Raw genomic sequence first — 27375 nt, 5'->3', positions numbered from 1 at the left:
AGTATTGTACTCTGACACATAGATGGAGTAGTGAACTTCTGTTAGGAAAGAAGGCAAATAAAATTCTGTAGCCAGGCAAAAATATATTGCTTTTTTGAAATTTCAGTGTTGATGGGTTTGACTGCATGAACATTCAGATAAATTCCCATGTGAAATTGAGAGCAGATCAATATAGAGCAGTGAGGGGGGAAAAACTAAGATTTTACTCAACATGTAAAGGAAAAAAATTAAATTAACTAGGGGTGGTTCTAATTATGTCCCCATATGGGGTGCTCCACTGCCCATCCTCCTTTCCCCATTGCATTGTTGGGCAGAGAACCGAGGAGGAGTTAGTCCATGCAGCCCTATATGAAACTGCTGTGCAGGATGAGGTAGTAAAGTACATGCATAGGCTGAATGGACATGCAATAGAAAAATCTGAAGTACCCACTAAGGGACTTCTCTTGAAAAAAGTTATCATCCAAGAGTAGTAACCTCTTATCTTTGTCCTGAAGATTCAGAAAGGTTGGGAAGTAATTGCTGCCCAGTCATAAAAACCCCATGGGGGCACTTTGGTGTTGCCTTACATAGGGAAACAAATCTACCATTGTTTTGAGTTTTCCTGCACATTTTGCAAATAGCTTTTCTATTCCTGGGCTGCTTTCACTGCTACAGAATTGGTATTGCAATATTACTGGACAGGTTTGTTTAGTAACACTTGGGTCTTCCATATTTTTCCTGTCAGTGGCAGTCCTGGTAACATGTAGATTCACAGCCATCTTGATTCTTTAGTTGAATAGTCACAGAGTGCTTTTATTAACCTCTATGCCCTTTGTTTTCTGTTTCAATGATGTTCCATGCTACTTTCTATGCAGTTGTCTACAATTATGGGCTTCCTAAGCAAATATTATATTAATCATATTGATAGATGAAAAGAAGCAATCTGGTCTGTTTGCAAGATGTATTTCCTCATTGACAAACAATAGCATTGGCTAATGCTGTGAATCAGTGCAAGTTGGTTTTACTGCCTTTGCTTGGAACACTTACTACACTTAAGTTTGCTGTTTGGAAAAAAAGTAGAATCCTTCCCCAGGATTGCCCTCTCCAAAATCCCCCCAAGCAAGTGTCTGTCCCTTATGCATCAGCTGTACCCACCCCAGCCCTCTGCCTATGATGCTGCAGTTTGGGGTGGAGGAGGGGCTGAGCATCCAGGCCTCCTGCCAATGCTTCTAGGCCTGATCCTGAACCATCCTGTTGTTTTACACCCTTGCTGATTCTGAACCCAGGGCAGGTGCACCCCCCCTTGTTATGATCCTGAGAATTACAGGATCTGCTCCATTGCCCATGTTATTAAACAAGCCAAACCAACTGGCCTACATTTGAAAAGATGCTTATGTGCATGTTTTGATTTTTGGGAAAATTCTGTAAAAACCCATGGAGGGTAAAGAAACAATGTTAACAGGGAGTGAGTTTATTCAATACTACTTACTGAAGAACTACCTTTTTGATGTGAATTGTTTCCCTATTTAACGGGCAAAATAAAGTATTAAGCTCGAACAAAACTGTCTCCCCATCACCCCCAAAATAATATTTTTACTAACACAAGGAGACGTTCAATTTCACCATAGTTTATTTTCTTAATCATTTACATCTTTTACTTTTGACTTGACTCAGATTTAGATGTAGAGGCCCTCAATGAGGACAGTCGTCTCCTCTTGGCTATCTGCTCCTGGCGTTTTTCTTTGGCCTCCTTTTTAAAAGAAAAGCAGAAAATGGTGAGTACTGCACAACAGACTGCCCCCCAATCTTGGCAGCCACCTGGAAACAGCTCCATTATTTCTGCTATACAGCAAAGCAATCTAAACTACACTAGTGGCAAATTTTTTCAAGACCTGAATTTAATGTACATTCATTATCCCAATTAATTAAATTTCAAGCTAGGGAATTCAGACAATCCACCTGTCACAGATTACTTGATTTCAACTCTCCAACCCCACCTGCACTGGGGCTTCACAGTTTGAGAGTTTAAACAACTAACAATTATGTTTATCAACCAAAATTTTACATAGGCACCCAGCCTGCAATGTGATTACTAAAAAAAAAAAAAGGTTATACCAGTATGTCAATTCCACACACTCAGCTCAAGCATGCAGTGTGGACAAGATTTCTCATTATTGCTAAAATGGTTAAAGAAAACTAAGGCTACATCTACACTGCAGGCTTCTTGCACAAGAACTGTTTTGCACAAGTGTGTCCACACTGCCATGTGCTTTTGTGCAAGTGTCCATGGCAGTGTGGACACACTTGCACAAGAAAGCTGATGGTCATTTTAGCCACAGGGGTTTCTTGCACAAGAAACCCCTGTTGCCCGTCCACACTGCCTTCTTGCACAAGAGGGCTTATTCCTCATGGGGAGAGGAATAACTCTTGCACAAGCCCTGTTCCAACACTACTGTAAATTTAGTTGTGCAAGAACACACGTGCAGTGTAGATGCTCTGCAAGTTTGTGCGCAAGAACCCTGCAGTTTACACTCTTTGGCTATGTCTAAACAGGTTATGCAGAACCCTTGAACTTGACCAGTCCTTGTTGACAGATTTTGCTGGAATAGGTTATTTCTGACCCTCCTGCCACTGTCCCACTCCCCAACCTGGCCTCAGCCTGCTGCTGGCTTCAGGACTCCACGCTGCCAGCCCCCACCACTGGGACTCCATGGTCTGGCAGGAAGTCCCAGTTGAGAGAGGTTCAACCTGTACTTGCTTGTGAACTGCTGAAAGGCATAGCACAGACGTTCTTAGTACTCAGAAGTACTGCAGAAGTCAGATTGTGTCCTGCAATAGTCTTAAGACTCCTGTGGTGCTAAAAAGTTACCTCTATACTGAAATAACATCTGCAAAAGGAGGATAATACCTTCATTCTCTTGGCCAAAAGCTTAGCATACTCTGCTGCTTCCTCCTTGTTCTTCTGAGTTCGTTGTTTCTTTAAAGCAATACGTCTGCGCTTATGTTGCAGAACTCGAGGAGTCACCAATCGTTGGATCTTAGGAGCCTTGGTCCTGGGCTTCTTGCCTAGGGGGAAAAAAAGTGTTACTAATAGTAAAGCTTATGTTTGATTTCTATAAACATTAAACAACTGTGTAGCACAAAACCAAGTTTGTTTTTCCTACTCTTATTTTGTAAACTCAGGCCATGGTTTTTAATTAAATAGTTTTGATCCTTTCAATAGTGGTCTTAGATTTCAGCACATCTTTATTTTAGAAGACAAAGCATCTGAACAGTGCAACTATTTCCCCCCCCCCCTTCCTCTCCTTTTAACTAGAGGGAAGATTTTCAAAAACATATGGTTGAGCAAAAATCAAGCATGTGTATCTTAAATCAGACAGTCATGCTAAAAGAGCCTGTTGCACAACCATTTTCTAGAGGGGCCTAAATTTCAGTCAACATAGCCTAGTAAAAAAATGTTGTAAGTATCAAATTCAAGACCTGCAAATGAGTTTACAGCCACATTGTCCAATTAAAGTCCTGAGAGATTACAAGTGCTGTAAAACACAAAATAACTAGGTTTGTATGAATAGTTAACTTCAAATGAGTGAAATTTAGGTTGACTGACTTATTCAATAAAACATTGGTTTTTTCAGGTCACCTTCACTATACTGGGGAGGAATGGGATGAAAAAGGCAACAGTGAGGGGGAGAGAGTTAAGTATTCATGGTGGCAAATACATTCTCGTTAAAGAGAATGTCAACAAGGAAGCATTGCTTCTAAGCAAACAAAGCTCGTTTTATGGCCCAAGATGATGCTATTGAAGCAACTTGGAAAAGTAAATTTATTGATTTCAAAATGTTGAACAGGAGGACTTAACTGCAATAAGATTCAAATCTCATTCAACTTCATTATATTCACAATTTAATTTATCAATCAGTGATACCAATAGAAGCATCTAGAATCAATCATCTTCAACTCTGACCTCCATGGTGGCTGAGACTGCTAACAAACTTATAAGTATTAATTACTGGTACTTGTCAGTCTATTAATGGATAGTGAGCTCAAGATCTAGCTGGTAAAAAGCAATCACTGATTTTTTTAAGATAGGGTTTGTAATCACTGCAGACACTTGGTTGTCAGATTCTGCAACTTCATGGCTTTTCTTATATGTCTCACCTTCCTTGTTCAGGGGTTTCCTCACTACATACTGACGCACATCATCTTCCTTAGAGAGATTAAACAACTTGCGGATTCGGCTAGCCCTCTTGGGACCAAGTCGACGAGGCACTGTGGTATCTGTCAGTCCAGGAATATCCTTTTCACCTATGGTAAAAGTTTCAGAGTGGTTATCTCCCCAGATTTTATATATAAAATGAAGACTATATTTACAATGTGAATCTTATGAGGATGTGGCTATGCTACTGCAGCCACACTCCTGTAAGGTGAATTGTGCAGCTGTTCTTCATTGCCTGTGGAGAGTTCTCCCAGAAATAAAACCACTTTCAACAACCAGCAGTAGGTTTTTCCACTGAGCACAGTTCCAGCTGAAGAGGCACTATCAACAAGCATTTCCCTCACTTAAAACTTGCCATCAATTACTGTGGTCAAGTTTCATGTCAGTTTTGCAAGACTACATCTAACCATCCTTCATAGCAACAAAAACAATTTCACTTTAGAAATAGTCTGTTAAATTACCAAGAGCACATTGAACTATTGTGCTGCTTAACTGTATTTTTAGCTATATACAGCACAGCTTATTTTCATAGAATTGTAGAGCTGGAAGAGACCTCCAGGGGTCAGTGTGTCCAACCCCCTGCCCAAAGCAGGACCAAACCTGACTAAATCATCCCAGCCAGGGCTTTTGTCAAGCAGGGATTTAAGCCTCTAGGAATGGAGATTCCACCATGTAGGTAACCCATTTCAGTGCTTCAACCACCCTGCCAGTGCAATAGTTTTTCCTAATATCCAACCTTGACTTCCCCATCATTCACATCAAATGCTAGAAGTGATACAGAAAATTACTAAAAAATAATTACAGGTAGTCCCCGGGTTACGTACAAAATAGGGATTGTCGGTTTGTTCTTAAGTTGAATCTGTATGTAAGTCGGAACTGGCTCCAGATTCAGCCACTGCTGAAACTGATCAGTTTCAACAGCAGCTGAATCTGGACGCCAATTCCGACTTACATACAGATTCAACTTAAGAACCCCAGGCGTCCCCAAGTCAGCTGCTGCTGAAACTGATCAGCAGCTGATTCCAGGAAGCCCGGGGCAGAGCAACTCTGCCTCAGGCTTCCTGTAGTCAGCCGCTGGTCAGTTTCAGCAGCAGCTGACTTGGACACCTGGGGCGGTGCTGCTGGGTTGGTCCAGTAGCACCCCAGCTGCTCTGCCCCAGGCGTCCTGATTCAGCTGCTGCTGAAGCTGATCAGCAGCGGCTGAATCAGGACTCCTGGAGAAGAGCAGCTGGGGTGCTGCCAGGTTGGTCCAGTAGCGCCAAGGAGCGGTGCTGTGGGACCAACCGGCTCTACCACAGGCCCTGGGCTTTGCTCCACATCTCCCTGGTCTGCTGGGGGGGGGGGGGGGGGGGGGGGCACTAGCTGCGTCCCCCCCAGCAGACCAGGGAGAGGCTGAGCAAAGCCACAGAGGACCCGGGCCGGACCCGCGGCGCTTCCAGATCAGCTGGAAGCGCCCCGGGTCCTCCACCGCTTTGCTCCCCATCTCCCTGGTCTGCTGACTCCCCCAGCAGACCAGGGAGACAGGGAGCAGTTTTTCTCACCCCAGAGGAGGCAGGTGGCGGGACCAGGCGTCCTGCCGCTCCAGTCCTCCCGGGGCGAGAAAATCCCCGTTCGTAACTGCGGATCCGACATAAGTCGGATCCACGTAACTCGGGGACTGCCTGTAGTTCAAATCTGACAAGAGCAGAATTTCTTAGAGTCCACCAGTAAACAGAGCTGTTTCAAATCAGGCTTTAGCTAGGTCAGCAAGCTTCCTTGCAACACTAACCAGTAACACCAATCAACACATCATTAAGGCTGAGCAAACCTATATTATAATGGCTTATCTACACATTCTCACCTTTTTTTACAATGACCAAATTCAGGACACTTAAGTTGGCATCCACAATGCAACCCCGGACCGATTTGCGTTTTCGTTCTCCAGTTCTTCTGGGGCGATAGCAGGAGTGGCCCTTACTGAGCAGCAGACGGACACGTCCATGGGTCAGGACACCTTGTTTCATGGGGAAGCCTTGTTTATCATTGCCACCACTGATGCGGACAACATATCCCTGTTAAAGTGATAACATGTTAAGTACCTTTCATTCTTTTAACTGTCCTTAGATGCATGTTTCCATCAAACAAGTAGTCAGTACAGCCTTGTATTCTGTGCTTCACTTAAACAGCATCCATTCATATGGGTTCCAGACAATTTACATGCATGCTAAATCAACCTGCTTTCAACCAAATTCACAAGCGTAACAGCAGAAACTGTTCAAAGTGCCATATTGCTCTCAAATAAGTGGCCTTCTCCAAATGCATTGCTCTAAGAACTTTGGGAATAGGTATTCTACGTACACTGTAGCTAAGACTGTTGAACAACAGTTAACACAATGGGAAAAATAACAATGGGTCCCAACAATTTAGTCCTCTAGGATTTACAGAACTCCTGGGGGGAGGGGGAGGAGGAGAGGGCAGCTTAAAAAAAAATCCTAGCATCTTTTTAGCATCATTAAGGGAGAGCACATATCTAGTTTCCATACAAACTTTGGCCAGTTATACTCAGCTGAATTTTGTTTGGTGCAGTTTGAAAGTACATATAGACACTTGAATCAGAGTTCTAAACAGTCTAGAATCCCTAAAACTTTTGTTCAAAACTTCATGAGAGAGTTTAATTTAAGATGATCTGTTTACACAATACCTTAGTAGTCCTCTGCCAGGAAAATATAGAAATATAAGAATGGCCACACCAGTATCACTGTCGTCCAGAGGGAATGAACCAAATAATGGCCATAACTGGGTCCAGATCAAAGCCCATTATCCTGTCTGCTGACAGTGGCAAATACCGGATACCCCAGAGGGAGGGAACAACAGGTAATCCTCACATGATCCCTCTCCTGTCACCCATTCTGAGACAAACAGAGGCTAGGAACACTATTCCTACCCATCTTGGCTAATAGCCATTGATGGACCTAACTTACATGAATCTATCTAGCTCTTTTTTGAACCTCGTTAAAATCCTAGACTTTCACCACATTCTCTGGCAAGGAATTCCACGAGTTGACTATGCGCTGAGTGAAGAAAAACTTCCTTTTGTTTGTTTTAAACCTGCTGCCTATTATTTTCATTTGGTGAATCCTAGTTCTTATATTATGGGAATAAGTAAATAACTTTTCCTTATTCGCTTTTTCCATACAGTCGTGATTTTATAGACCTCTATCATATCCCCATTAGAAAAGAGGAGATGTTGAAAAGTTCAAGTCTTTTTAATTTCTCTTCATATGAGAGCCATTCCAAGCCCCTAATAATTTGTCTTTTTCTGAACCTTTTCCAGTGTGTGTGTGTGTATATGTATGTGTGTGTGTGTGTGTATAAAGACGATAAAGCCATTGCGGAGAAACTAAATGATTTCTTTGCTTCAGTCTTCACGGCTGAGGACATTGGGGAGATTTCTGAATCTGCACCGTCCTTTGTGGGTGATGAATCTGAGGAACTGTCAAAAAGTCAACATGGTTTCTGTAAAGGAAAATCCTGTCTTACTAATCTATTAGAGTTCTTTGAAGGGGTTAACAAACATGCGGACAAGGGGGATCCAGTAGATATAGTATACTTAGATTTTCAGAAAGCCTTTGACAAGGTCCCTCACCAAAGGCTCTTGTGTAAATTACATGGCCATGGGATAAGAGGGAAGGTCCTTTCTTGGATTGAGAACTGGTTAAAAGACAGGAAACAAAGGGTAGGAATAAATGGTCAATTTTCAGATTGGAGAGGGGTAACTAGTGGTGCCCCCCAAGGGTCAGTCCTGGGACCAATCCCTTTCAACTTATTCATAAATGATCTGGAGAAAGGGGTAAGCAGTGAGGTAGTAAAGTTTGCAGATGATACAAAACAGTTTAGGATAGTCAAGACAGAAGCAGACTGTGAGGGACTCCAGGAAGATCTCACCAAACTGAGTGATTGGGCAACAAAATGGCAAATGAAATTTAATATGGATAAGTGTAAAGTAATGCACATCGGGAAAAATAACCCCAATTATACATACATTATGATGGGGGCTAATTTGGCTACAACAAATCAGGAAAGAGATCTTGGAGTTATCGTGGACAGTTCTCTGAAAACTTCCACACAGTGTGCAGCGGCGGTCAAAAAGGCAAATAGGATGCTAGGAATTATTAAGAAAGGGATAGAAAATAAGACCCAGAATATCTTACTGCCCCTGTATAAAACTATGGTACGCCCACATCTTGAATATTGTGTACAGATGTGGTCTCCTCACCTCAAAAAAAGATATTTTGGCCTTGGAAAGGGTTCAGAAAAGGGCAACTAAAATGATTAGGGGTTTGGAACGGGTCCCATATGAGGAGAGGTTAAAGCGACTGGGACTTTTCAGTTTAGAAAAGAGGAGACTGAGGGGGGATATGATAGAGGTCTATAAAATCATGAGTGGTGTGGAGAGGGCAGATAAAGAAAAGTTATTTATTAGTTCCCTAAATAGAAGAACTAGAGGACACCAAATGAAATTAATGGGTAGCAGGTTTAAAACTAATAAAAGAAAGTTCTTCTTCACACAACGTGTAGTCAACCTGTGGAACTCCTTGCCAGAGGAGGCTGTGAAGGCTAAGACTATAATAGAGTTTAAGGAGAAGCTAGATAATTTCATGGAGGTTAGGTCCATAAAAGGCTTTTAGCCAGGGGATAAAATGGTGTCCTTGGCCTCTGTTTGTCAGAGGCTGGAGAGGGATGGCAGGAGACAAATTGCTTGATCATTGTCTTCGGTCCACCGTCTCTGGGGCACCTGCTGCTGGCCACTGTTGGTAGACACTGGGCTAGATGGACCTTTGGTCTGACCCAGTACGGCCGTTCTTATGTTCTTAAGATGAGGCAATCTGTATGCAGTATTCAAGATGTGGGGTTACCATGGTTTTAGAAAGAGGCTATAAGCAGGACTCACCAAGCAGGGCCGCGCGGTTCAGCATGCTGTGCATGCGCAGACCACGCTGCGTGGCTGTGCCGGCTTGTAATCTACTTGCCACAGGAGAGTAGATTACACTAGTTGTCAAGCCCTGGCCATAAGATAGTTTCTGTCTTGTTCTCTATCCTTTTTTAATGATTCCTAACACTGTTTTTGACTGCCACTGCACAAAGAGTGGATGTTTTCAGAGAACTAGCCACAATGACTCCAAGATCTCTCTTTTGAGTAACTGTGGCTAAACTAGTCCCCATCATATTGTATGTATAGTTGTGATCCCCCCCCCATCTGCATTTATTTATCAACATTAAATTTAATTTGCCATTTTGTTGCCCTATCACTTAGTTTGAAGAACTTCAAAAAGATCTCACTAGTGTCTGCTTTGGTCTTAACTATTTTGAGCAGTTTGGTATCGTGCAAATTCTGCCACCTCACTTTTTACCCCTTTCTCTAGGTACCTTGGGGGGAGGGGACCCCACTAGTTACCTCTCTCCATTCTGAAAACTTACCACATTTATTCCTACCCTTGTTTCCTCTCTTAAGTTATCAATCCATGAAAGGTCTTTCCCTCTTATCCCATGACAATTTACTTTAGAGCCTTTGGTGAGGGACCTTGTCCAAGGCTTTCTGGAAATCTAAGTATACCATAGCCACTGGATCCCTCTTGCCCACATTGGTTTACTCTAGGGGTGTCCAAACTTTTTTCAAAGAGGGCCAGATTTGATGAAGTGAACATGCGTGAGGGCCAACCATTTTGCCTGACATTCTTTGAACCATTAAAATTAAATGCAAATTAACTATTTTATGCAAAGTTTATTGCAAATGGCATACTTGTCATTTCGTCACATGGATGACAAATCTAAACAGGTGTTAAATCACTCTGCCTTTCATATCTGAAGGCCAGATGAAAAAAAAATCCAGGAAGCTGAAATATATGTCAGGAACATTGTAAAGTACATTACATATTATTGGTAATAAAGGTTGTCTGTCAACTTTTAAGTTCAAAAAATATGAACAGGAACATAACACCAAGTATACATGTTGTGTCCAAATATATTTATAACTGATTTAGACCAACTGACATTAACTGAGATTTTACAATGTATTCATCTCAATACATATGGATTCGTTGGGGGCCATAAAAGATAGATATTGCCAAATTACCTGGGGGCCGTATTAAACTGGAACACGGGCCGCAATTGGCCTGCGGGCCGGACTTTGGACATGCCTGGTTTACTCCCTCAAAGATCTCTAGCAAATTAGTAAGGCATGTTTTCCTTTTACATGTAACCCCCTTTTTCCTCCCCGGGTTACTGGGGAGCAGGTCCACTTCAGAGGTGTGCCTGGGCGCCTGGTGTTTTAACCCAAAAGAGATCCTGAGCACCCCAGTGGTGATGGTGTTTAGTTGGGGAAAACCCTATCCACCCCCTTGCTGGCAATGAATATAAAATGGCGGTGCCTCCACCTGGCTGGCCTTGTACAAACTCACTGGTGTGCCTTGAGAGCCTCCAGGAACATAGTCATTCCAGCTATAATATGGATCCAAACAACAACTACAAATCATATACATCTAATAGAATACTTTAAAATAAACAATCTTTACTTAACTTAAATAAACAGGGATTAACAGAATTAGAAATGAATAGCATTAACAAAACACAACCATAATTGAAGTTTACATAGCTAGACAACAGTGACCCCATCCCAGAGTGCGCACACCCTTAGACTCAGTCCCAGACACTTGCTTGTGTTGGTGCTGATGTTGCAGCTTTAGTGAGGATTTGGTCCAGGCTAAACAGCAGCTCTGTCCCAGGCAGCACTTTTCCAACAAGGCCCAAACTTACTGCCTTATGCTGTGCCTATAGGAAGCAGCCTGCTAACTCCCAGTTCCAACAAGCATCCAGTAGCTGCACTCCAACAGCCCCTGCACTGGATCAATGTCCTTGGCAGCAGCCTGGCTCCCCCTTTGGTTCCAAACTGCAAGGCAGAGTCCCAGACTGCTAGGCCTCTTTCTTCAAGCACGTGGGGAGAGCAGTCCTCTCCCCCCTCCCCCCCAGAGTCCTCCCTTCCTGTTTTTTCCCCAAGGGCTCATGGGAATTGTAGTCTGGATTGTAGCACACAGGGTCTTTTCAGAATAAACCAGAGACCCCTTTAGTAAGGGGACTACATACAGAAATCACATTGACTCCCCCTCCCCCCCCAACTCCTACTCCCCCACCCCCAACAAATTACAGTAGACTTCTGCAGCTTCCCCAAGTCCGCCACTCGTCAGTTTCAGAAGCGGTGGACTTGGGGAAGCTGCAGAGCAGAGTAGCTGGGGTGCTGATGGGTTGGTCCCACAGCACCGCCCCTCACCATCCTGCTCGGCAATAACTACAGTACTGCAGTCTGGGGGATAGGGAGCCCGTTCCGCTCCTGGAAACTCTCGGCAGCAGCACAGGGCTTCCCCCACCTTCCTGCAAAATGGGAGGGTTCGCCCCTTGCCACGCCGTTCCCCATCCAACCCCTGGCCGGTCGCAGTGCGGGTCCCAGCAGACCCATCACAGGGGTATAATCCCCTTCCCCTCTTCTCCCCTTCCCTTTCCCAGCCACGAGCACCCATGGGGCTCACAGCAGCTCCAATTGTCCGGCTGGCCGGAGCACTTCCGGGTTCCAGTTGATGTCTATCAGGAGTGCCAGACCACTAGATGCCAGACAATTGGAGTTTTACTGTATATTCATCTATGTGTCTGACAATTTTATTCTTTACCATAGTTTTAACTAATTTGCCTGGTACTGATGTTAGACTTGCTGGTCTGTAACTGCCAGGATCACCTCTAAATATTGGTGTCACATTAGCTATCTTCCAGTCATTAGGTTCAGAAACTGATTTAAAGGATAGGTTACAAATCAGTTAATAGTTCCGCCATTTCACATTTGAGTTCTTTCAGAACTCTTGGGTGAGTGCCATCTGGTCCCGGAGACTTATTATTAAAGTTTATCAATTTGTTCCAAAACCTCCTCTAATGATACCTCAATCTGGCACAATTGCTCAGATTTGTCACAAAAAGAATGGCTCCGGTTTAGGGATCTCCCCAATATCCTCAGCTGTGAAGACAGAAGCAAAGAATTCATTTACCTTCTCCACCATGACTTTTATTATCTTTGAGTGCTCCTTGAGCATCTCGATCATGCTGGCTAATAAGCATTGATTGACCTAATCTCCAAAGAATGTATCCAGTTATTTTTTAAACCCTGTTAAAGTTGTGGTCTTCACAACAGGAAAATACAGATTTGTGACAACTGGCTCAAATAAAAGCAGTCAAGTCAATGTTATCTGATTAGAGAGACAAACTGCAGACTCCTGGTTGAAAACCATTACTTAAAGGAAAAAGAAAATTGAGTTCATTTTTCTAAGCTACTTTGTGGGCTTGACATAGTTCATAGTCTTTTCCTTGTTTATTAACTATATGTGTTACAGTAGCACCTTAGAGACCAAGAGTAATTAGTACCTCACTGTGCTAGGCTTCATATGCATATCAAATTCTCTACCCCAGAGTTTACACCGGGGTGGGCAAAAGTGCCTTCACAGGCCAGATCCAGTCCACCAAGACCAAGTAGGGCCTGGGGGAGGGGAGAGCGCAGTTTCCTCAGCCCTACCCCTGCCCTGCGAGGAGCACATAGCACTTACCAGTGCGGCACGCTCCTGGCAGGGCAGTAGGACACTTCCTTCACTCCCCCATCTCCAGACCCTGATTGGCCTGGGGGTGGGAGAGCATGGGAAGTCTCCTTCTACCGCCAAGGGCATGGGTACCTAGGGAGAACGTGGAAAGCCTGGAAGCATTCTGCCTCCGCCCCTTCTGTTTGAGGTTCCGCCACTTCTGGTGCAGGCAGGGCCACTTCTAAAATTTTGGACATAGTCCCCAGCAAAAAATTATTGCCCACCACTCTAAAATGGACAATAATTTTAGACAAGCAAAAGACAAAGATTATTGGTGTTTCAGATGGGGAACCGAGGCAAAGAGATGAAGTGATTCCCAAAGTTGGTCAGCCTGTGGCTAAGCAGGAGCCATGATGTTTCACAACTGTCCATATTAAACCAGGAAACACTGTTCTAAAAACCTCTATAGTAGAGGTGGGCAACCTGTGGCCTGTAGGCCACATACTGCCCATCGATGTTCTACATGTGGCCTGCAAGACATTGTGTTTACCACTGTGCATGCACAGGGCTGCCAGATTCTGCTGATTTCCATCAATTTTTTTCCTACCAATATTACTGAAGTGACACACACAAAGCTAGTGCATGCTGATGGAACACTATTGACTGAGAGCACCCTCTGCATCCAGGCAAAGTGTTGCAGTGGTTCAATAGCTGTATCCTGTGGATTCTATACACAAACACAATTGCAAAACTACCTCTATCCCAGTAGATCAGGGTGGCCAAACAGCAGCTCTCAAGCCGCATGTGACTCTTTGCTCAAAGAAATGTGGCTTTTAAGGTCACACGTCATTCGGAGCCGCGCACCTGGACTGCTCACGGCCAGTGTGTGTGTGCACCCCAGCACCCGGAGGGGGAAGCACGTGGCTGTGGCAACAGTTCCGATGAGACCCAGACATGTTGTTGGGGGATGTCGGCATGGTGTTACTCGCTGGCTGCCCAGCAACAGATCCTTTCTACTGTTGCATATCACACCCTCCCCCTTGCAGCCAAGGACAATTTCCACCCTCTTGGATGCTTTGGGGCGGCCTCCAAATACCAGCCTGTCCTTCGGACCTGCAGATATCTCCCAAAGCAGCTCTGCACAACTGTCACCATGCAGCCACCAGCAAATATAAACCAGGGCACGGGGGGAATGAATATCAGCCAAAGAACCTGAAGTGTGAACAGACCCATGGCTGGTGCAAGCGTATTAGTACTCCCAGTGGAACGGAGGTGATCCACTGGCTTCATTTGATGGCTAATGATTTTGAAGTGCAATTATTTCAAGTGGTGCAAATAGTTCTAAGGTAAAAATTGTGCAATTAGGAGGCATAATTACAAAAAACCTGAATGGGGGGGAGGCGCATTAGGTTAGAGCAGGAGGGCTGGGGGTGTCTGGCTCTGGGGGAGGGAAGGGTGCATTGGGTTAGAGCAAGGGGGTAGAGGGTGCAGCATTGGATTGGAGCAGGGGGGCTGGGAGTGCCTGACTCTAGGGGAGGGGTGCATGGCTCTCTACTCTACTATCCACAGCTATTTTGGCTCTTAGTGTCTAACTGGTTGGCTGCCCCTGCAGAAGACCATGGTGGTTACCACAATGGTTCTAGATCAGTGGTAACCAGATCTACCAGTAGATCTTGGAGCCTCTGACCAGGTAGGTGATCCTGACTGGTTTGGCCAGGAAGCTATAAAATGCTGGTATTTCAGTTGCTCCTCCACCCACTTTCATGCTGCTCCTGACTCCCACCTTGGAGCTGCCCCCCAGGAACCTCCTGCTAGGTGTGCAGGGTGTAGGAGGAAGAGGGGGCACTGATGTCAGGGTGACCCTCCTCCCGTCCCACTTCTGTACCCCATCTCCCCACAGAGAGGTGATAGAGGGAGCCTGGCAATGCAAATCTGGCACTCAAACACACACTGTCCTTCCCTCTCATCTCTCGACCCAACACACGTGGAGGATTGTTGTTATTGTTACTACTTTTACTCCTTGCAAAGTGGGTTATTTTTGGTTTTGACTGGTCTATGCATTTCATAATTTTCATTTCTCTCATGCTTAAAATTTAATTCTTTTGAGTAGTGAGTTCTAAAATGTTTAACTGGTCCTAGCTGGTGTAATTATCCCTGTGATAACTGCTGCTCCTGGACGTGGTTGGCACATCCCTGCAGCCCCTGACAGAGGCAGAGCAGGAGGTCTCCCCATGCCTTACTTGCCTGCAAACACCACTCATGCACCTCCCATTGATCAATAATGCAGAACCATAGCTAACCGAAGTGGGACAAGGGTATGTGTGTTTGAGGTAGATCTTACATTGCACTTAAATTGAAAAAGTGATCTTACGGTTAAAAAGGTTGGAGACCACTGTTCTAGATGGAAGAAGGCCACTCGCTCACCTAGGTTGCCCATCACTGGTCTATAGCAAGGGGATGAACATCTTCAACTATACATCTAACACCTTAGCTTTTAAAACTGTGTGCTTTAAGTTGAGTTGTCAGTGTTAACTGGGAATGGCTGCCCATAGTATTTTTGCCAAGTGAGTCTGTGCAGTCAACCTTAACGTTACTGACAGAGCACTGCATGTTTTATGAAATATGCTTATAGTTATGATAAATGGAATATGCTTTGAGATGCTTCTTGTGAGATACTATTGAAATAATTTTATTAGAACTTGAAGGGTGAGATATTACAAGCAACTAGTTTCTTTAGTGTATTAAGCTTAGCTTGCATCTCCTGCTTTGTTTTATTTAGTAACCTACATTGTTCTGTGTGCAATCATTTATGAACACTGAAATCCTACCTTCATTCTAACTGCAAGCACAGGAGAGAGCAAAACTAAGAACAGCAAACAGTCTGCTGAAGAGAGCAGTGAAACTATGCTAAATACACCTTCTCTTCACTGAAACTAAATATATTTCAGCACTTATTTCCAAGGTGTCATTACACCAGGCTCTACCTTTCAAATGCTCTTATGCAAGTAGTAACAAAAACTAAAGAGTTACTCAAAGTTTTGTTTCTTATGCTTCATTTTGGCTCCAATATGCCAAAAGTACATCAGTCCAATTCTTACCTTCCATTCTTCACCAAGAGAATCGGCAGCAACTTCAGTGGCCATCCGCTTCTCATAGAAGGTACGTAACTTACGCTCATCATCCACCTCAATGAGCTTCTGGCAGCCAGTGGCTGGGAAAGAGATGTTGAGCTAGAAATAAAAAGTAAAGTGTAAACCCAAATCTTTAGACCTAAACTCTCATTCAGTGAAGCCCACGTACCCCAACTGAGCATGGTCTTTCAAGTCAACAGTCATGGGGCCTTGTTTAAATATTCTTTGGTTAGCTGTGTTTACAATCACTGGCTCTGTGAATCTCCAGAGACTGACTTCTACTCCTCAGGCAGCCCACACCTTTCATTGCTAGCATGCTGTTTCAGCGGCAGGTCGCACTGTCCGGAAAGCGAGGGGTTAACACGCTTAGGAAATGCAACCCCCCCCCCCAATGCTGCAAGCGCCCCGCGGCAGGTCCAAGGCTCCGCTCGCCCCTACTCAGCCCGCGCGCTCCACAAGGCCGCCTGCGTCTGCGCTGCCCCAAAGCCCGACACGAGGCCGAGCTAAGCCGACAGCCACCCCCGCGGGACCAACCCGCCTCAGGGTCCAGCAGCAGCCGCGAGGGGGCTGGGGCCCGGGAGGCGGGGGGGGGGGGGGGGACGCCGCCATGTTCCCCGCCCGCCCCTCAGCGGCGGAGAATCCGTCCCCATCTGCCCCACAGCCGCGCTCCCCGGCCCAGCCCTGGCGCCTTCGCCTCCCGCCGGCGGCCGCGCACCGAGCGGCAGGGCCATTTCAGGCGGAGCGCGCGCGCCCGCTCTCACCTTCATGTTCGCCGAGCCGCTTCCCCCGGCTCCGCCGCGGCAAAAGAGGCCCTACTTCCGCTCACCGCCACACACATAGGCGCGCGGGGATCTCGCGAGAAAGACGGCCCCGGAGCCGGGCGGATGCCGATCACAAGTCCCACGTGACCGAGGCCGGCCAATGGTGAGTGCGATCTCCGCGGCAGGCGTATTTCTCTCACCGGAAGGGAATGCTCGTGGCCGCTCTGGGCCCCGCGGTGGCTCGCGCGCCGCGCTCTATAGTTCGCGGGTGCCTTGAGGTCCGCTTGCTGGCCAGGACACCCGCCGAGTGACGTCACTTCCCTCTCCCCCCCCCCCCCCCGCAGGCGGCGCTAACTCGCCGTGGTGCAGGAGCTGCTGTTCCCACGCCAGCTCCCCCTGCAGGCAGGGCGGCTTCCCCTGCCCGACGTGTTGTCAGAGCCAGCCTGCCCCCGCCCCCGTGTCACAGCGCGGCGCTCCCTTGGGGGGGGGGGGGGGGGGGGCGAGCGCACGGGACACGCTGCTGTCCGGACCGACCGCCAGCGCTTGCGTGGCCCCGGCCGGGGAGCGCTGCGCGGCCACGGGAGGCAGGTTGTCGCACAGACACTTGGGGCCCTTCGGGGGGGTTCACGCCTTGCTCGTAGCCGCAGCTCCCAGCCGCCACAAGGGGCAGATCCCGGCGGGGCTGCCAGGTGCTTTCAGCACGAATACCCGACACGCGCCATGCACATCTGCCGACCCAAAAATTATCCGCGTGGTGGGCAGCGCATTGCCCGCGGGCTCAGAAGGGAGCGAGGGTATCGCTCCGGCAGGGCGCACACCTGGCACCTGCATGGCCGGGCTCGTTCCCTGCCCCGCCCCGTCATTGCAAGAGACACACTCGTGCGCTGCTTTACACTCGGCCTCGGAGCAACATCAGGCGGTCCCGCTCCACGCGCTGTGCCATGCCTGGGCGGTGGGATCCTGAGGATGCTCTCATCCATGGGAGGAATGAGGTGACCTCACGTCCCTCGAGATCATCCCGTGGCCATATGGAGCGTGTTTTGGGGGTTCACTAATAGAAAGCTCCCCCCCTTGGAGTCAGAGGGCTGGAGGCAGGCAGTGGCAGATACAGGGCAGGGCGAGCCCCGGGCCCCGCACTTCAAGAAGCCCCACGCATGCGCCGTGTCAAAGGGGGGGGCTATGAAATTGTGCTGCCCTGGGCCCCGCAAAATCTTCATCTGCCTCTGGAGGCAAGAGCCTTTGGCAGGAGAATGGGGCAGGGCATGAGTGCCCAAGAGGAAGCTAAAGCAGGAAGCTCTGTCACCTGCACTCTGGGCCTGCCCTCCTGCTCCGCTTCTCCCTTCAGTGGGACGTGGAGGGGGCCTGGCTCTGGGGAGCGGCTGGTCAGAGAAGAACCTGCTCCTGCCTGGCCTTACCGGCCTCCCAGCCTCTGCTGCCTGTGAGGTTTGTGTCTGAACCCAGACAGGCTTTCTCTTGCTGTGTCTCTGGCGAAGTAACACGCGGTGCTGTCCTCTGCTCTCAGGCTGTCCATGTGCAGGTAGAAATTGGTGCTGTCCTTGAAGGCTGTGAATCATCCCTGGATGGTGGGAGAATAATTCTCGCTCTGCCCTGGTTTACTTAATTTGTATGTCTGGTATTTTCTCAATTTGTTTCCTGGACAGAAAGCTCAAATACCAGACTGTTTGGTTCAAAACTGGACCCTGGCAACCCTAGATAAATTTCCTCTATTCCAGGAAACTGTGAGATGCTGTGCATGGCATTTCCTGTTTCTTGTTCCACTCTAGAATTTCCTGTTCATTATCCCCCTTCACTGCCCCTGGGATGGACTGAGTATCCAGTGGCCCTCATACCAAGATCCACAGAGCGTCTGTGCCATATGTACAGTATGATGGGGGCTAATTTGGCTACGACAAATCAGGAAAGAGATCTTGGAGTTATCATGGACAGTTCTCTGAAAACTTCCACACAGTGTGCAGCGGCAGTCAAAAAGGTAAATAGGATGCTAGGAATTATTAAGAAAGGGATAGAAAATAAGACCCAGAATATCTTACTGCCCCTGTATAAAACTATGGTACGCCCACATCTTGAATACTGTGTACAGATGCGGTCTCACCTCAAAAAAGATATGCTTAAAGACATGCTTAAAGTTTCAATTGCTCTCTTTGCTTCTTCATTCTTCCATCTTGCAACAAGCATGGCTCAGCTAGAGCAAAGAATCTGGCCCTCAGTGTGTGGAACAATGCTAATTCACACTAATGATGGAGACATTTCTGATAAATTAATGAATTTTGTAAAATGTCAAGTAAATACAGTAAAGAAGGCATCCATTCATTTATTTTGACGTGTTCCAGTTTCTAATGTTCCTTAACATTTTCGCAAATGTATTGTAAAATATTGCAAAAATAATGGGGAACTTGACCGTCCCTCCCTTAGGACTTTATAGAATGTTATCACAGCCTACCAAGACATCCTGCTGAGTCGTCTTTTGTGTCTGGACACACCTGGCAACTGGAGCCAGCAATATAAAGGAGGCACTATTGAAAGATCCCATGGATGGTAGGTATCATTGGCAGGAGAGGTTGAGCCTCCACAGCCAGGTGTGGCCTCACTGCACTCTGTCCCCAGTCTCCCTCCTGCTTCCTGTTCTCACTTGGCTCTTCATACTATCATGGCGCCAGCTAGCGTGGCACTGTTCTGACCACCTTCCTGGCATTCTGTGGCTATGGTGGCTGGGGCTGGCCCATCCAGTGCTATGGGGCAAGAGATAGTAGGAAGATGAAGATGTCCATGCAGTGTGCAGTGTCAGTCAAAAAAGCAAACAGGATGTTAGAAATCGTTAAAACTAGGAAGCCTAATCCGAACTACCTAGTCCGTGCCGCCTGTAGCCGCGCAGCACGGAGTCCGCACTAGCGGACATTTAAAAATGGCGGCGCCCAGCTTTATGCAAATGAAGCCCGGGAAATTCAAATCCCGGGCTTCATTTGCAACTCCGGTTGCCTACATTACCACCCTAGTTTGAACTAGGGTGGTAGTGTAGACATACCCTTATTGCCCTTATATAAATCCATGGTACGCCCACATCCTGAATACTGCATACAGATCTGGTCTCCTCATCTCAAAAAAAGATATACTGGCATTAGAAAAGGTTCAGAGAAGGGCAACTAAAATGATTAGGGGTTTGGAACAGGTCCCATATGAGGAGAGATTAAAGAGACATACCCTAAGATATTCTCCAACTTACTCTCTATCCTTTTTTTAATGATTTCCAACATCCTGTTTACTTTTTTGACTGACACTGCACACTGCATGGACATCTTCAGAGAACCATCCATGATGACTCCAAGATCTCTTTCCTGTATAGTTGTAGCTAAATTAGCCCCGATCATATTATATGTATAGTTGGGGTTATTTTTTCCAATGTGCATTACTTTACATTTATCTACATTAAATTTCATTTGCCATTTTGTTGTCCAGTCACTTAGTTTGGTGAAACAAAATACAGGACTATGTAGCACTTTAAAGATGGTTTATTAGATGATGAGCTTTCGTGGGCCAGACCCACTTCCTCAGATCAAATAGTGGAAGAAAATACTTATTAGGTGATTCCTTAATTTCTTGGATAGTGTGAGGCAGAGTCTTTCACTGTAGTCAGTATAGTATGTTGATCTTAATGGATTGTTCACTTTCAGTCCTTTCTTCCACTATTTGATCAGAGGAAGTGGGTGTGGCCCACGAAAGCTCATCATCTAATAAACCATCTTATTAGTCTTTAAAGTGCTACATAGTCCTGTATTTTGTTTCAGCTACACCAGACTAACACGGCTACATTTCTATCATTAGTTTGGTGAGATCTTTTTGAAGTTCTTCACAGTCTGCTTTGGTCTTAACTACCTTGAGCAGGTTAGTATCATCTGCAAACTTTGACACTTCACTGTTTACCCCTTTCTCCAGATCATTTATGAATAAGTTTAATAGGATTGGTCCTAAGACTGACCCTTGGGGAACACCACTAGTTACCCCTCTCCATTCTGAAAATTTACCATTTATTCCTACCCTCTGTTTCCTATCTTTTAACCAGTTCTCAGTCCATGAAAGGATCTTTCCTCTTATCCCATGACAACTTAATTTACAGAAACCATGTTGACTTTTGCCCAACAAAGTATGTTCTTTTATGTGTCTGACAATTTCATTCTTTCCTATTGTTTCAACTAATTTGCCTGGTACTCACGTTAGACTTACTGATCTGTAATTTCTGGGATCACCTCTAGAGCTCTTTTTAAATATTGGTGTTACATCAGCTATCTTCCAGTCATTGGGTACAGAAACTGATTTAAAGGATAGGTTATAAACCATACTTAATAGTCCCGCAATTTCACATTTGAGTTCTTTCAGAACTCTTGGCTGAATGCCATCTGGTCCCGGTGACTTGTTACTGTTAAGTTTATCAATTAATACCAAAACCTCCTCTAATGACACTTCAATCTGTGACAAGTCCTCAGATTTGTCATCTACAAAGGACAACTCAGGTTTGGGAATCTCCCTAACATCCTCAGCTGTGAAGACTGAAGCAAAGAATTCATTTAGTTTCTCCTTTAGTTCTTTCTTTTCAGCAACAGCCTGAAGCACAACATTTTGCATCTTGTCCTCTTTACTTTTTGGAGGCTGCTTCCTTGCCCTGCACAGCCATTCAGCCAGTGATAACAAGGTAGGCTGGGATCCCAAGGTTAAATATATGAAGCCAAAATGGAACATTTTACAGAGGGACCATTGTCAACACTAGACAGCACTGAGGCTGCATCTAGACTGCATCCCTCTGTTGAGAGAGGGATGCAAATCAAGGACATCGAAATTGCTAATGAAGCAGGGATTTAAATATCCCACACCTCATTAGCATAAACATGGCCACTGCTTTTTTTCAAAACAGAGTTTTTTCGGAAAAAAAGCAGCAGTCTAGACGTGGATCTGTCGAAAATAAATCCTTTTTCGACAGATCTTGTATTCCTCCAAAAATGAGGTTTACAGGATCTGTCGAAAAAGGCTTTATTTTTGACAGATCTACGTCTAGACTGCCGTTTTTTTTGAAAAAAGCGTTTGAAAAAAAGCAGCAGCCATGTTTATGCTAATGAGGCACAGAATATTTCAATCCCTGGTTCATTAGCAATTTTGACGTGCCTAATCTACATCTCTCTGTGGACAGAGAGGTGTAGTCTAGACACACCCTGACATGACTCAGTAAAAACACAAGTGCTGTTCACATACTTATCACTGACTGGCTGTCCCAGGGCAAAGGTCCATAAGTCACAAGCTCCTCTCCTCAAATGCTGAGTTAACCACTAGGGCAGGGGAATTCATGGGTGCAGGGCCTTACTGTAGTCTGCACATGTGTATCTTCGGGAGAACCAACACTGCGGGGGTGGGGGGGGGGGGAGAAGGGACTGTAATCAGTAATGTCTACACCGGTGGTACCCAACCTTTTGGGGCTGCTGGGCACCCGGGGGCGGGGCGACTCACATGCTGGGCACCCGGGGGCAGGGCCACGCACACGCCCGGGGTGGGGCCACCCATATGCCGCATGCCCAGTGCCGGTACCACCCATGCACCACACTCCCGGGGCCGGTGCCCTTCCTGTACCCCTTGCTCAGGGGTGGGGCTGCCCATACGTCATGCTCCCAGGGCCAGAACAGCCCATGCTCTGCATGCCCAGGAGCCGGCAGTGCCCATGCGCCACGCACCCAGGGGCAGGGACGCCCATACGCTGCATGCCCAGGGGCCGGCACTGCTCACATGCCACGCACCCGAGGGTGGGGCCAGCACCAATCACTTGGCAGGCGCACAGAAATGGCCCAGCGGGCGCCATCGTGCCCACAGGCACCGCGTTGGGGACCACTGGTCTACACATTTTCCACAGGCTGAGTTCATCTTGGAAGATATTTTGCTGCTATATATGAGAAGGGAAGCAGGGGAAGGTCTTCCGCAAGACTGCGGCTTCCGTCCTGGTCCTTATGCAGTTTGCCTGTGTGTAGCAATGGTCCTCTCCCCCTCTTATGGCATTAGTGGCATGGGAATCTTACCCTTAACGAGACATTGAACAGAGCAGCTCTGCCAAGAAACCTGTGGAAGCAGATTGCCTAGCATCTGCATGACACTTTTGATGATTTTTATGAGGCCTATTACCATGAAGTGAGAGAAACCATCAACACCCTGTTCCACATCTAACAATCCCTCAGTACTACAGACCCAACCCTCCTACCCACAATAACTCACTTCAGCCCACTTCCACAAATCAAAGCCACTCTGTGGCTTTTGCTTCCCCAAACTCCGACTGCTGCAACTGGGTAGTTTCCTCCAGGGTAGAAAATAGCCCCCAACTTGAATGCCGAGACATCCTCTGGCTCGGATTCCCCTTCCTCGGTACCGTCATCCAAGATTTGCTCGTCCTGTCTTGGTCCATTCTGTGATAACCCCTGGCGCCCTGAAGTATCCACAAGGTTGTTCAGGGTGGATGTGAGGTCCCTTTCAAATATGTCATCCAGCATTTTGTAAAACCAGCAGGTAGGTCAAGGGCAATATAAGGTTTGTAAGAATGTACAAGTGTGCAGTAAAAATGTAATGTTGTTTTCCCTTCTCCATCTCCATTTTCATGCCATGTGAATGGAGGGGACTGATGCCAAGATGCTGGGCCATGCACTCTGCCTTTAGTGGATACACACTCCTCCCTGTGGCTCACAATAAAATTGTGTTGGCTCATGTATCCCTCCCATTTGTGTATGAATAACAACAAACAAAGAGCCAAAATACATACTAGGCACTGGGGTTATTTCTGCGTTTTTGGCTTGTGTTTCTACACTGGGCTACTCTTCCAGAGGGTCATCCAACAGCTCCTGCTCTGAAGGCAGACATGCTGCAGCTGCTCTAAAGGCTCCTTGGGGACTGGAGTGCGCATGAGAGGAGTCAGGTCGCTAGCCTGATCCAGTGCCTGTGCTCCTCCCCTGTGATGAAATACAAGACAGAAGGTTGCCGTGGCTGTTTAGGCTACCGGAACAACAACAAAGTGCTCAAGCCAGAAGCTGTTCTAGGCAAGGTTCGTTACTGATTCTAATGCAGCCTGTTTCATTGCTGAGCTGGTGCCTTGGTGCAATGGTGCACGGGACACAGGTGCTCTCCTCTAGTTCCCTTCATCCACGGGAAGGGCTCTTGCACGTTTCCACGGTGCGGGATTGCCAGAAACCCGGCAGCCTGGGATCTCGGCGGCAGAAGCGGGTCCCAGCGCGAGCTGCCTCCACGGCCCTTCCCGACTCTCCCGCGCGCCGGCTCCAGCTGGAGCAGGAGCTGCTGCCTTGTGTCCGCGCGCGGCGAATGCGCGGCCGCAGCCTCCCTCTCCCAGCCCGCTGGGGAGGGTGAACACGCAGCGCAAGCGCCGTGAGCTGGGCGGCTGGAAGGCGGGTGCATAGAGCCAAACACCCCGCGGGGGGGGAGGGGGGGGAGGATGCGCCCAACAGGCTGCTGAGAGCTGCTACTTCTGGAGCTGCATATCCGGCGGCGGCAAAGGAAAACAGGCGAGCGCGGTGGCGGAGACCGGCTGCGCCTTGCTGAGCAGCAGCAGCAGCGGCAAAAGCAGAAGCTCGGCCACAAATCAGATCCGCTTCCCCCCGTCATGAGCACCCTCCGCTTGTGGGACCCGCTGCGAGCCGGCAGCTCCGAGGTGGACTGGTGCGAAGATAACTACACAATAGTGCCCACGATAGCCGAGTTCTACAACACGGTGCGTATCCAGCGCTGCGCGCGCGCGGAGCCACCCCTAGGCACGCCTCAGGGGCTTCCTGTGTCTGCAGGGCACTGGCATTTAGTTGTGTCTCTTGTGACTTGCAGTGCCTAAGGACATGTCTGTAAAATATGCCTGAGGAACTCCATACATAGCCTTGGCCCAGATGCAAATAATAGTGCCTCTTGTCACTCTGGCTGTGTCTAGACTGCAGGCTTCTTTCGAAAGAGCCTCTTTCGAAAGATCGCGTCTAGACTGCAGGCGGATCTTTCCATAGAGGAAATCCGCTTTTTCGAAAGAGAGCACCCAGCGAGTCTGGATGCTCTCTTTCGAAGACGGCCTCTTTACATTGAAGAACGCCTTCCTTCGAAAGAGGAACTTTCGAAGGAAGGCGTTCTTCCTCGTGAAACGAGGTTTACCGCCATCGAAAGAAAAGCCGCGTTCTTTCGAAATAATTTCGAAAGAACGCGGCTTGAGTCTGGATGCAGGGGAAGTTCTTTCGAAAAAAGGGTACTTTTTTCGAAAGAACCCCTGAGTGTGGACACGGCCTCTGTGTTTGCTAATTGAATAGAAACAGTATCCGCATATAGCAAAAATGCCATCCTCTTCTTGCTTTTGTATTTCTTAGGTTTTTAGCTTTGATTTCAAAGCAGTTCAAAGGAACTTAGATCTCCTGCTATCCTAGCTGGGGAAAATAGCAACCGTCTCTCAAGCTTTCCCTTGCCTTTTTGCACACAGGGCCAAAATAAGCTGCATGTGACAGTGTTGGTATTTGATTGCATTAAGGCTGTGATGTTATTATCCCCTTGCATGACAAGTTAATCAGTTTTCCCATAGTGTCATTTGAGGTGTGGGGAGGGAAGCTTCTTTTGTGATCTGGTTTCACTTGTTTACTTTTTATTTTGTTTCACCATCATATTAGGCCAACATGTTTTATTTTAATGGAACTTTAAAACATTTTCATTTTAAAATGAACTGGAGAATTTTAAAGAAGGCTGATCAGAAATTGACTGAAAATGTTTCTGATCCTAATTCTGTGTATTTCTTTTAAATCAACAATAAATACAAAAGGCCAATTTTCTGTCTCATTGATGCTGGATTTACTAGAGTAACTTTGACTTCATTAGAGCTACCCCGGATTTTTACCAGCATAAATGAGATCATAATGGGACCCAAATATTAAACAAAATATAAAACGGATGTTTATCTCTACCAACTCCCAATGACATGTCTTCAGTTATTATAAAACTTAAAAAACAACGAATAGTCTAGCACAATGGTCACCAACCAGTAGGTCAGGATCTACTGGTAGATCTTGGAGCCTCAGACAGGTGATCCTGACTGGTTTGGCCAGGAAGCTATCAGGCGCTGGCCCTTCAGTTGCACCTTTACGCACTGTCATGCTGCTCCTGCTCTCTGCCATGGAGCTGCCCCGGTGGGAGCCTCCTGCTTGTTGTGTAGGGTGTGGAAGGGAGAAGAGGAGGGTGCTGATGTCAGGGTGTCCCTCCTTCCCCCACTCCTGTATCTTATCCCCACACAGAGAGAGGGGGATGGAGGGAGCTTGGTAATGCAAATCTCTGTCACTCTCACACACTGTGTGTCTCTGTCATTCTCACAAATACCAACTGTCCTTCACTCTCATCTCCCGACCCAACACATATGTGGGAGGTGGTTGTTACTACTTTTACTGCTTGCAAAGTTTGTTAGTTTTGGTTTTGACTGGACTGTGCATTTCATAATTTTCATTTCTCTCTCATGCTTAAATTTCATTCTTTGAGTAGTGAGTTCTAAAATGCCTAACCTGGATGGAGTAATTATCCCTGTGGTAATTGCTGCTCCTGGAAATGCCTGAGAAAGGCAGAGCAGGGGATCTCCTTGCCTGCAGACACCACTCCTGCAGCTCCCATTGATCACTAACAGGAAGCTATGGTCAGTAGAAACTGTGGGGTGAGTGCCTGTGGATGAGGGGCAGCACATGATGCCATGGAGCTATTGCTGTACATGCCAGCTGATTTCAGGAATGGTGCAGGGCCAGAGCAGGAGTAAACCTGCCTTAACCCCACTGCTCCACCACCCGGAAGCCATCTGCATCCTGAATCCCTGTCCCAGTCCTGAACTCCTTCCTGCACCTAACCTCCTGCCCCAGACATGAGTTCCCCTCCTCCCCCTGCACCCAAACTCCTTCCTAGAGCTTGCACCCTGAACCCCCTCCTGGACCCTAATCCCCCTCCCTGGGCTAAGTCCAGAGTCCCTCCCACACTCTGAACCCTTTAGCCCAAGACCCGAGCCTGCACCCCAGCCCTACCGTAGTCTGGTGAAAGTGAATGAAGATTGGGGATGGAGTGAGCAGGGTGAGGCCTTGGAGAAGGACTTTCTTTTGGAAACAATATGCCTGGACTAGTAGCCTTTGCACTGGAGTAAAGTGAACACAATGTTGTACATGGAATAACTAAATATTGCTGCTGTTGAGAAAAAATGCCCCCCTGCTCCTTTCTCAACCACCCATTGAGCTGAATAAATGTTCAGCTCTGTAATCGCGGTTTCTTGTGAATCAAATTTTAGGGCTGGTATGTGGGTTTATCTCTATTAAAAAATGTTTAATGTAGTAAATTGTTGGATTTATAGGATGTGTCTACACATCAGGGCTTAACTCGAAATAAGCTACACAAATTGAGCTATGTCAATTGCATAGCTTATTTCAAAATTGGGAGCGTCTATACAGCACTTATTTTGAAATAGAGCACTCTTCCTCTGACTTCCCTTATTTCTCATACAATGAGAGTTACAGAGGTCAGAATAAGAAGTCCTCCAGCTTGACAGGATTTTGACATTATTTCAAAATAACTGCCTGCTGTGTAGATGCGGACTGAGTTATTTTGAAATAATGCTAGTTGTTTCAAAATAATTATGCTGTATAGATGCACTCATAGGCTGCGTC

At 46.8% G+C, this 27375-nt stretch overlaps 2 protein-coding genes across 3 annotated transcripts in view; one reads left to right on the top strand and one right to left on the bottom strand.

Moving 5' to 3' along the window:
• Positions 1-1591: 1591 nt before the first annotated feature.
• On the bottom strand, positions 1592-16833 carry RPS6 (ribosomal protein S6). The gene is made up of 6 exons (XM_075931501.1): positions 16676-16833; positions 15882-16013; positions 6036-6246; positions 4138-4284; positions 2888-3045; positions 1592-1729 (listed from the first exon to the last, which is right to left on the bottom strand). Exons 1-6 carry the CDS (start codon positions 16679-16681, stop codon positions 1634-1636), a joined length of 750 nt encoding a protein of 249 aa, XP_075787616.1. The 5' UTR covers positions 16682-16833; the 3' UTR covers positions 1592-1633.
• Positions 16834-23487: 6654 nt separating this feature from the next.
• The window catches only part of ACER2 (alkaline ceramidase 2), a 30986-nt gene continuing 27098 nt past the window's right edge, over positions 23488-27375 (top strand). Inside the window, exon 1 of one of the 2 annotated variants that reach the window (XM_075931493.1) lies at positions 23488-23756. In XM_075931493.1, the coding sequence (XP_075787608.1) occupies positions 23670-23756 (87 nt within the window). In that variant the 5' untranslated portion in view covers positions 23488-23669. Of the gene's footprint in view, positions 23757-24160; positions 24438-27375 lie in introns of those variants that run through there. The other variant, XM_006129982.4, reaches the window with a different exon arrangement.

The sequence above is a fragment of the Pelodiscus sinensis genome, chromosome 6, assembly GCF_049634645.1.
Source record: "Pelodiscus sinensis isolate JC-2024 chromosome 6, ASM4963464v1, whole genome shotgun sequence".
NCBI classification, from domain to species: Eukaryota; Metazoa; Chordata; order Testudines; family Trionychidae; genus Pelodiscus; species Pelodiscus sinensis.
This window is presented reverse-complemented; position numbering and strand designations above follow the sequence as displayed.

What these genes read in the sequence shown, in the direction of transcription:
- RPS6 (XM_075931501.1), bottom strand. An exon ending in CTCTTGGTGAAGAATGGAAG is followed by an intron (nt 6,247 to 15,881) that starts GTAAGAATTGGA and finishes TCACTTTAACAG; the next exon opens with GGATATGTTGTCCGCATCAG. An exon ending in TTTGGTCATTGTAAAAAAAG is followed by an intron (nt 4,285 to 6,035) that starts GTGAGAATGTGT and finishes CTTTTACCATAG; the next exon opens with GTGAAAAGGATATTCCTGGA.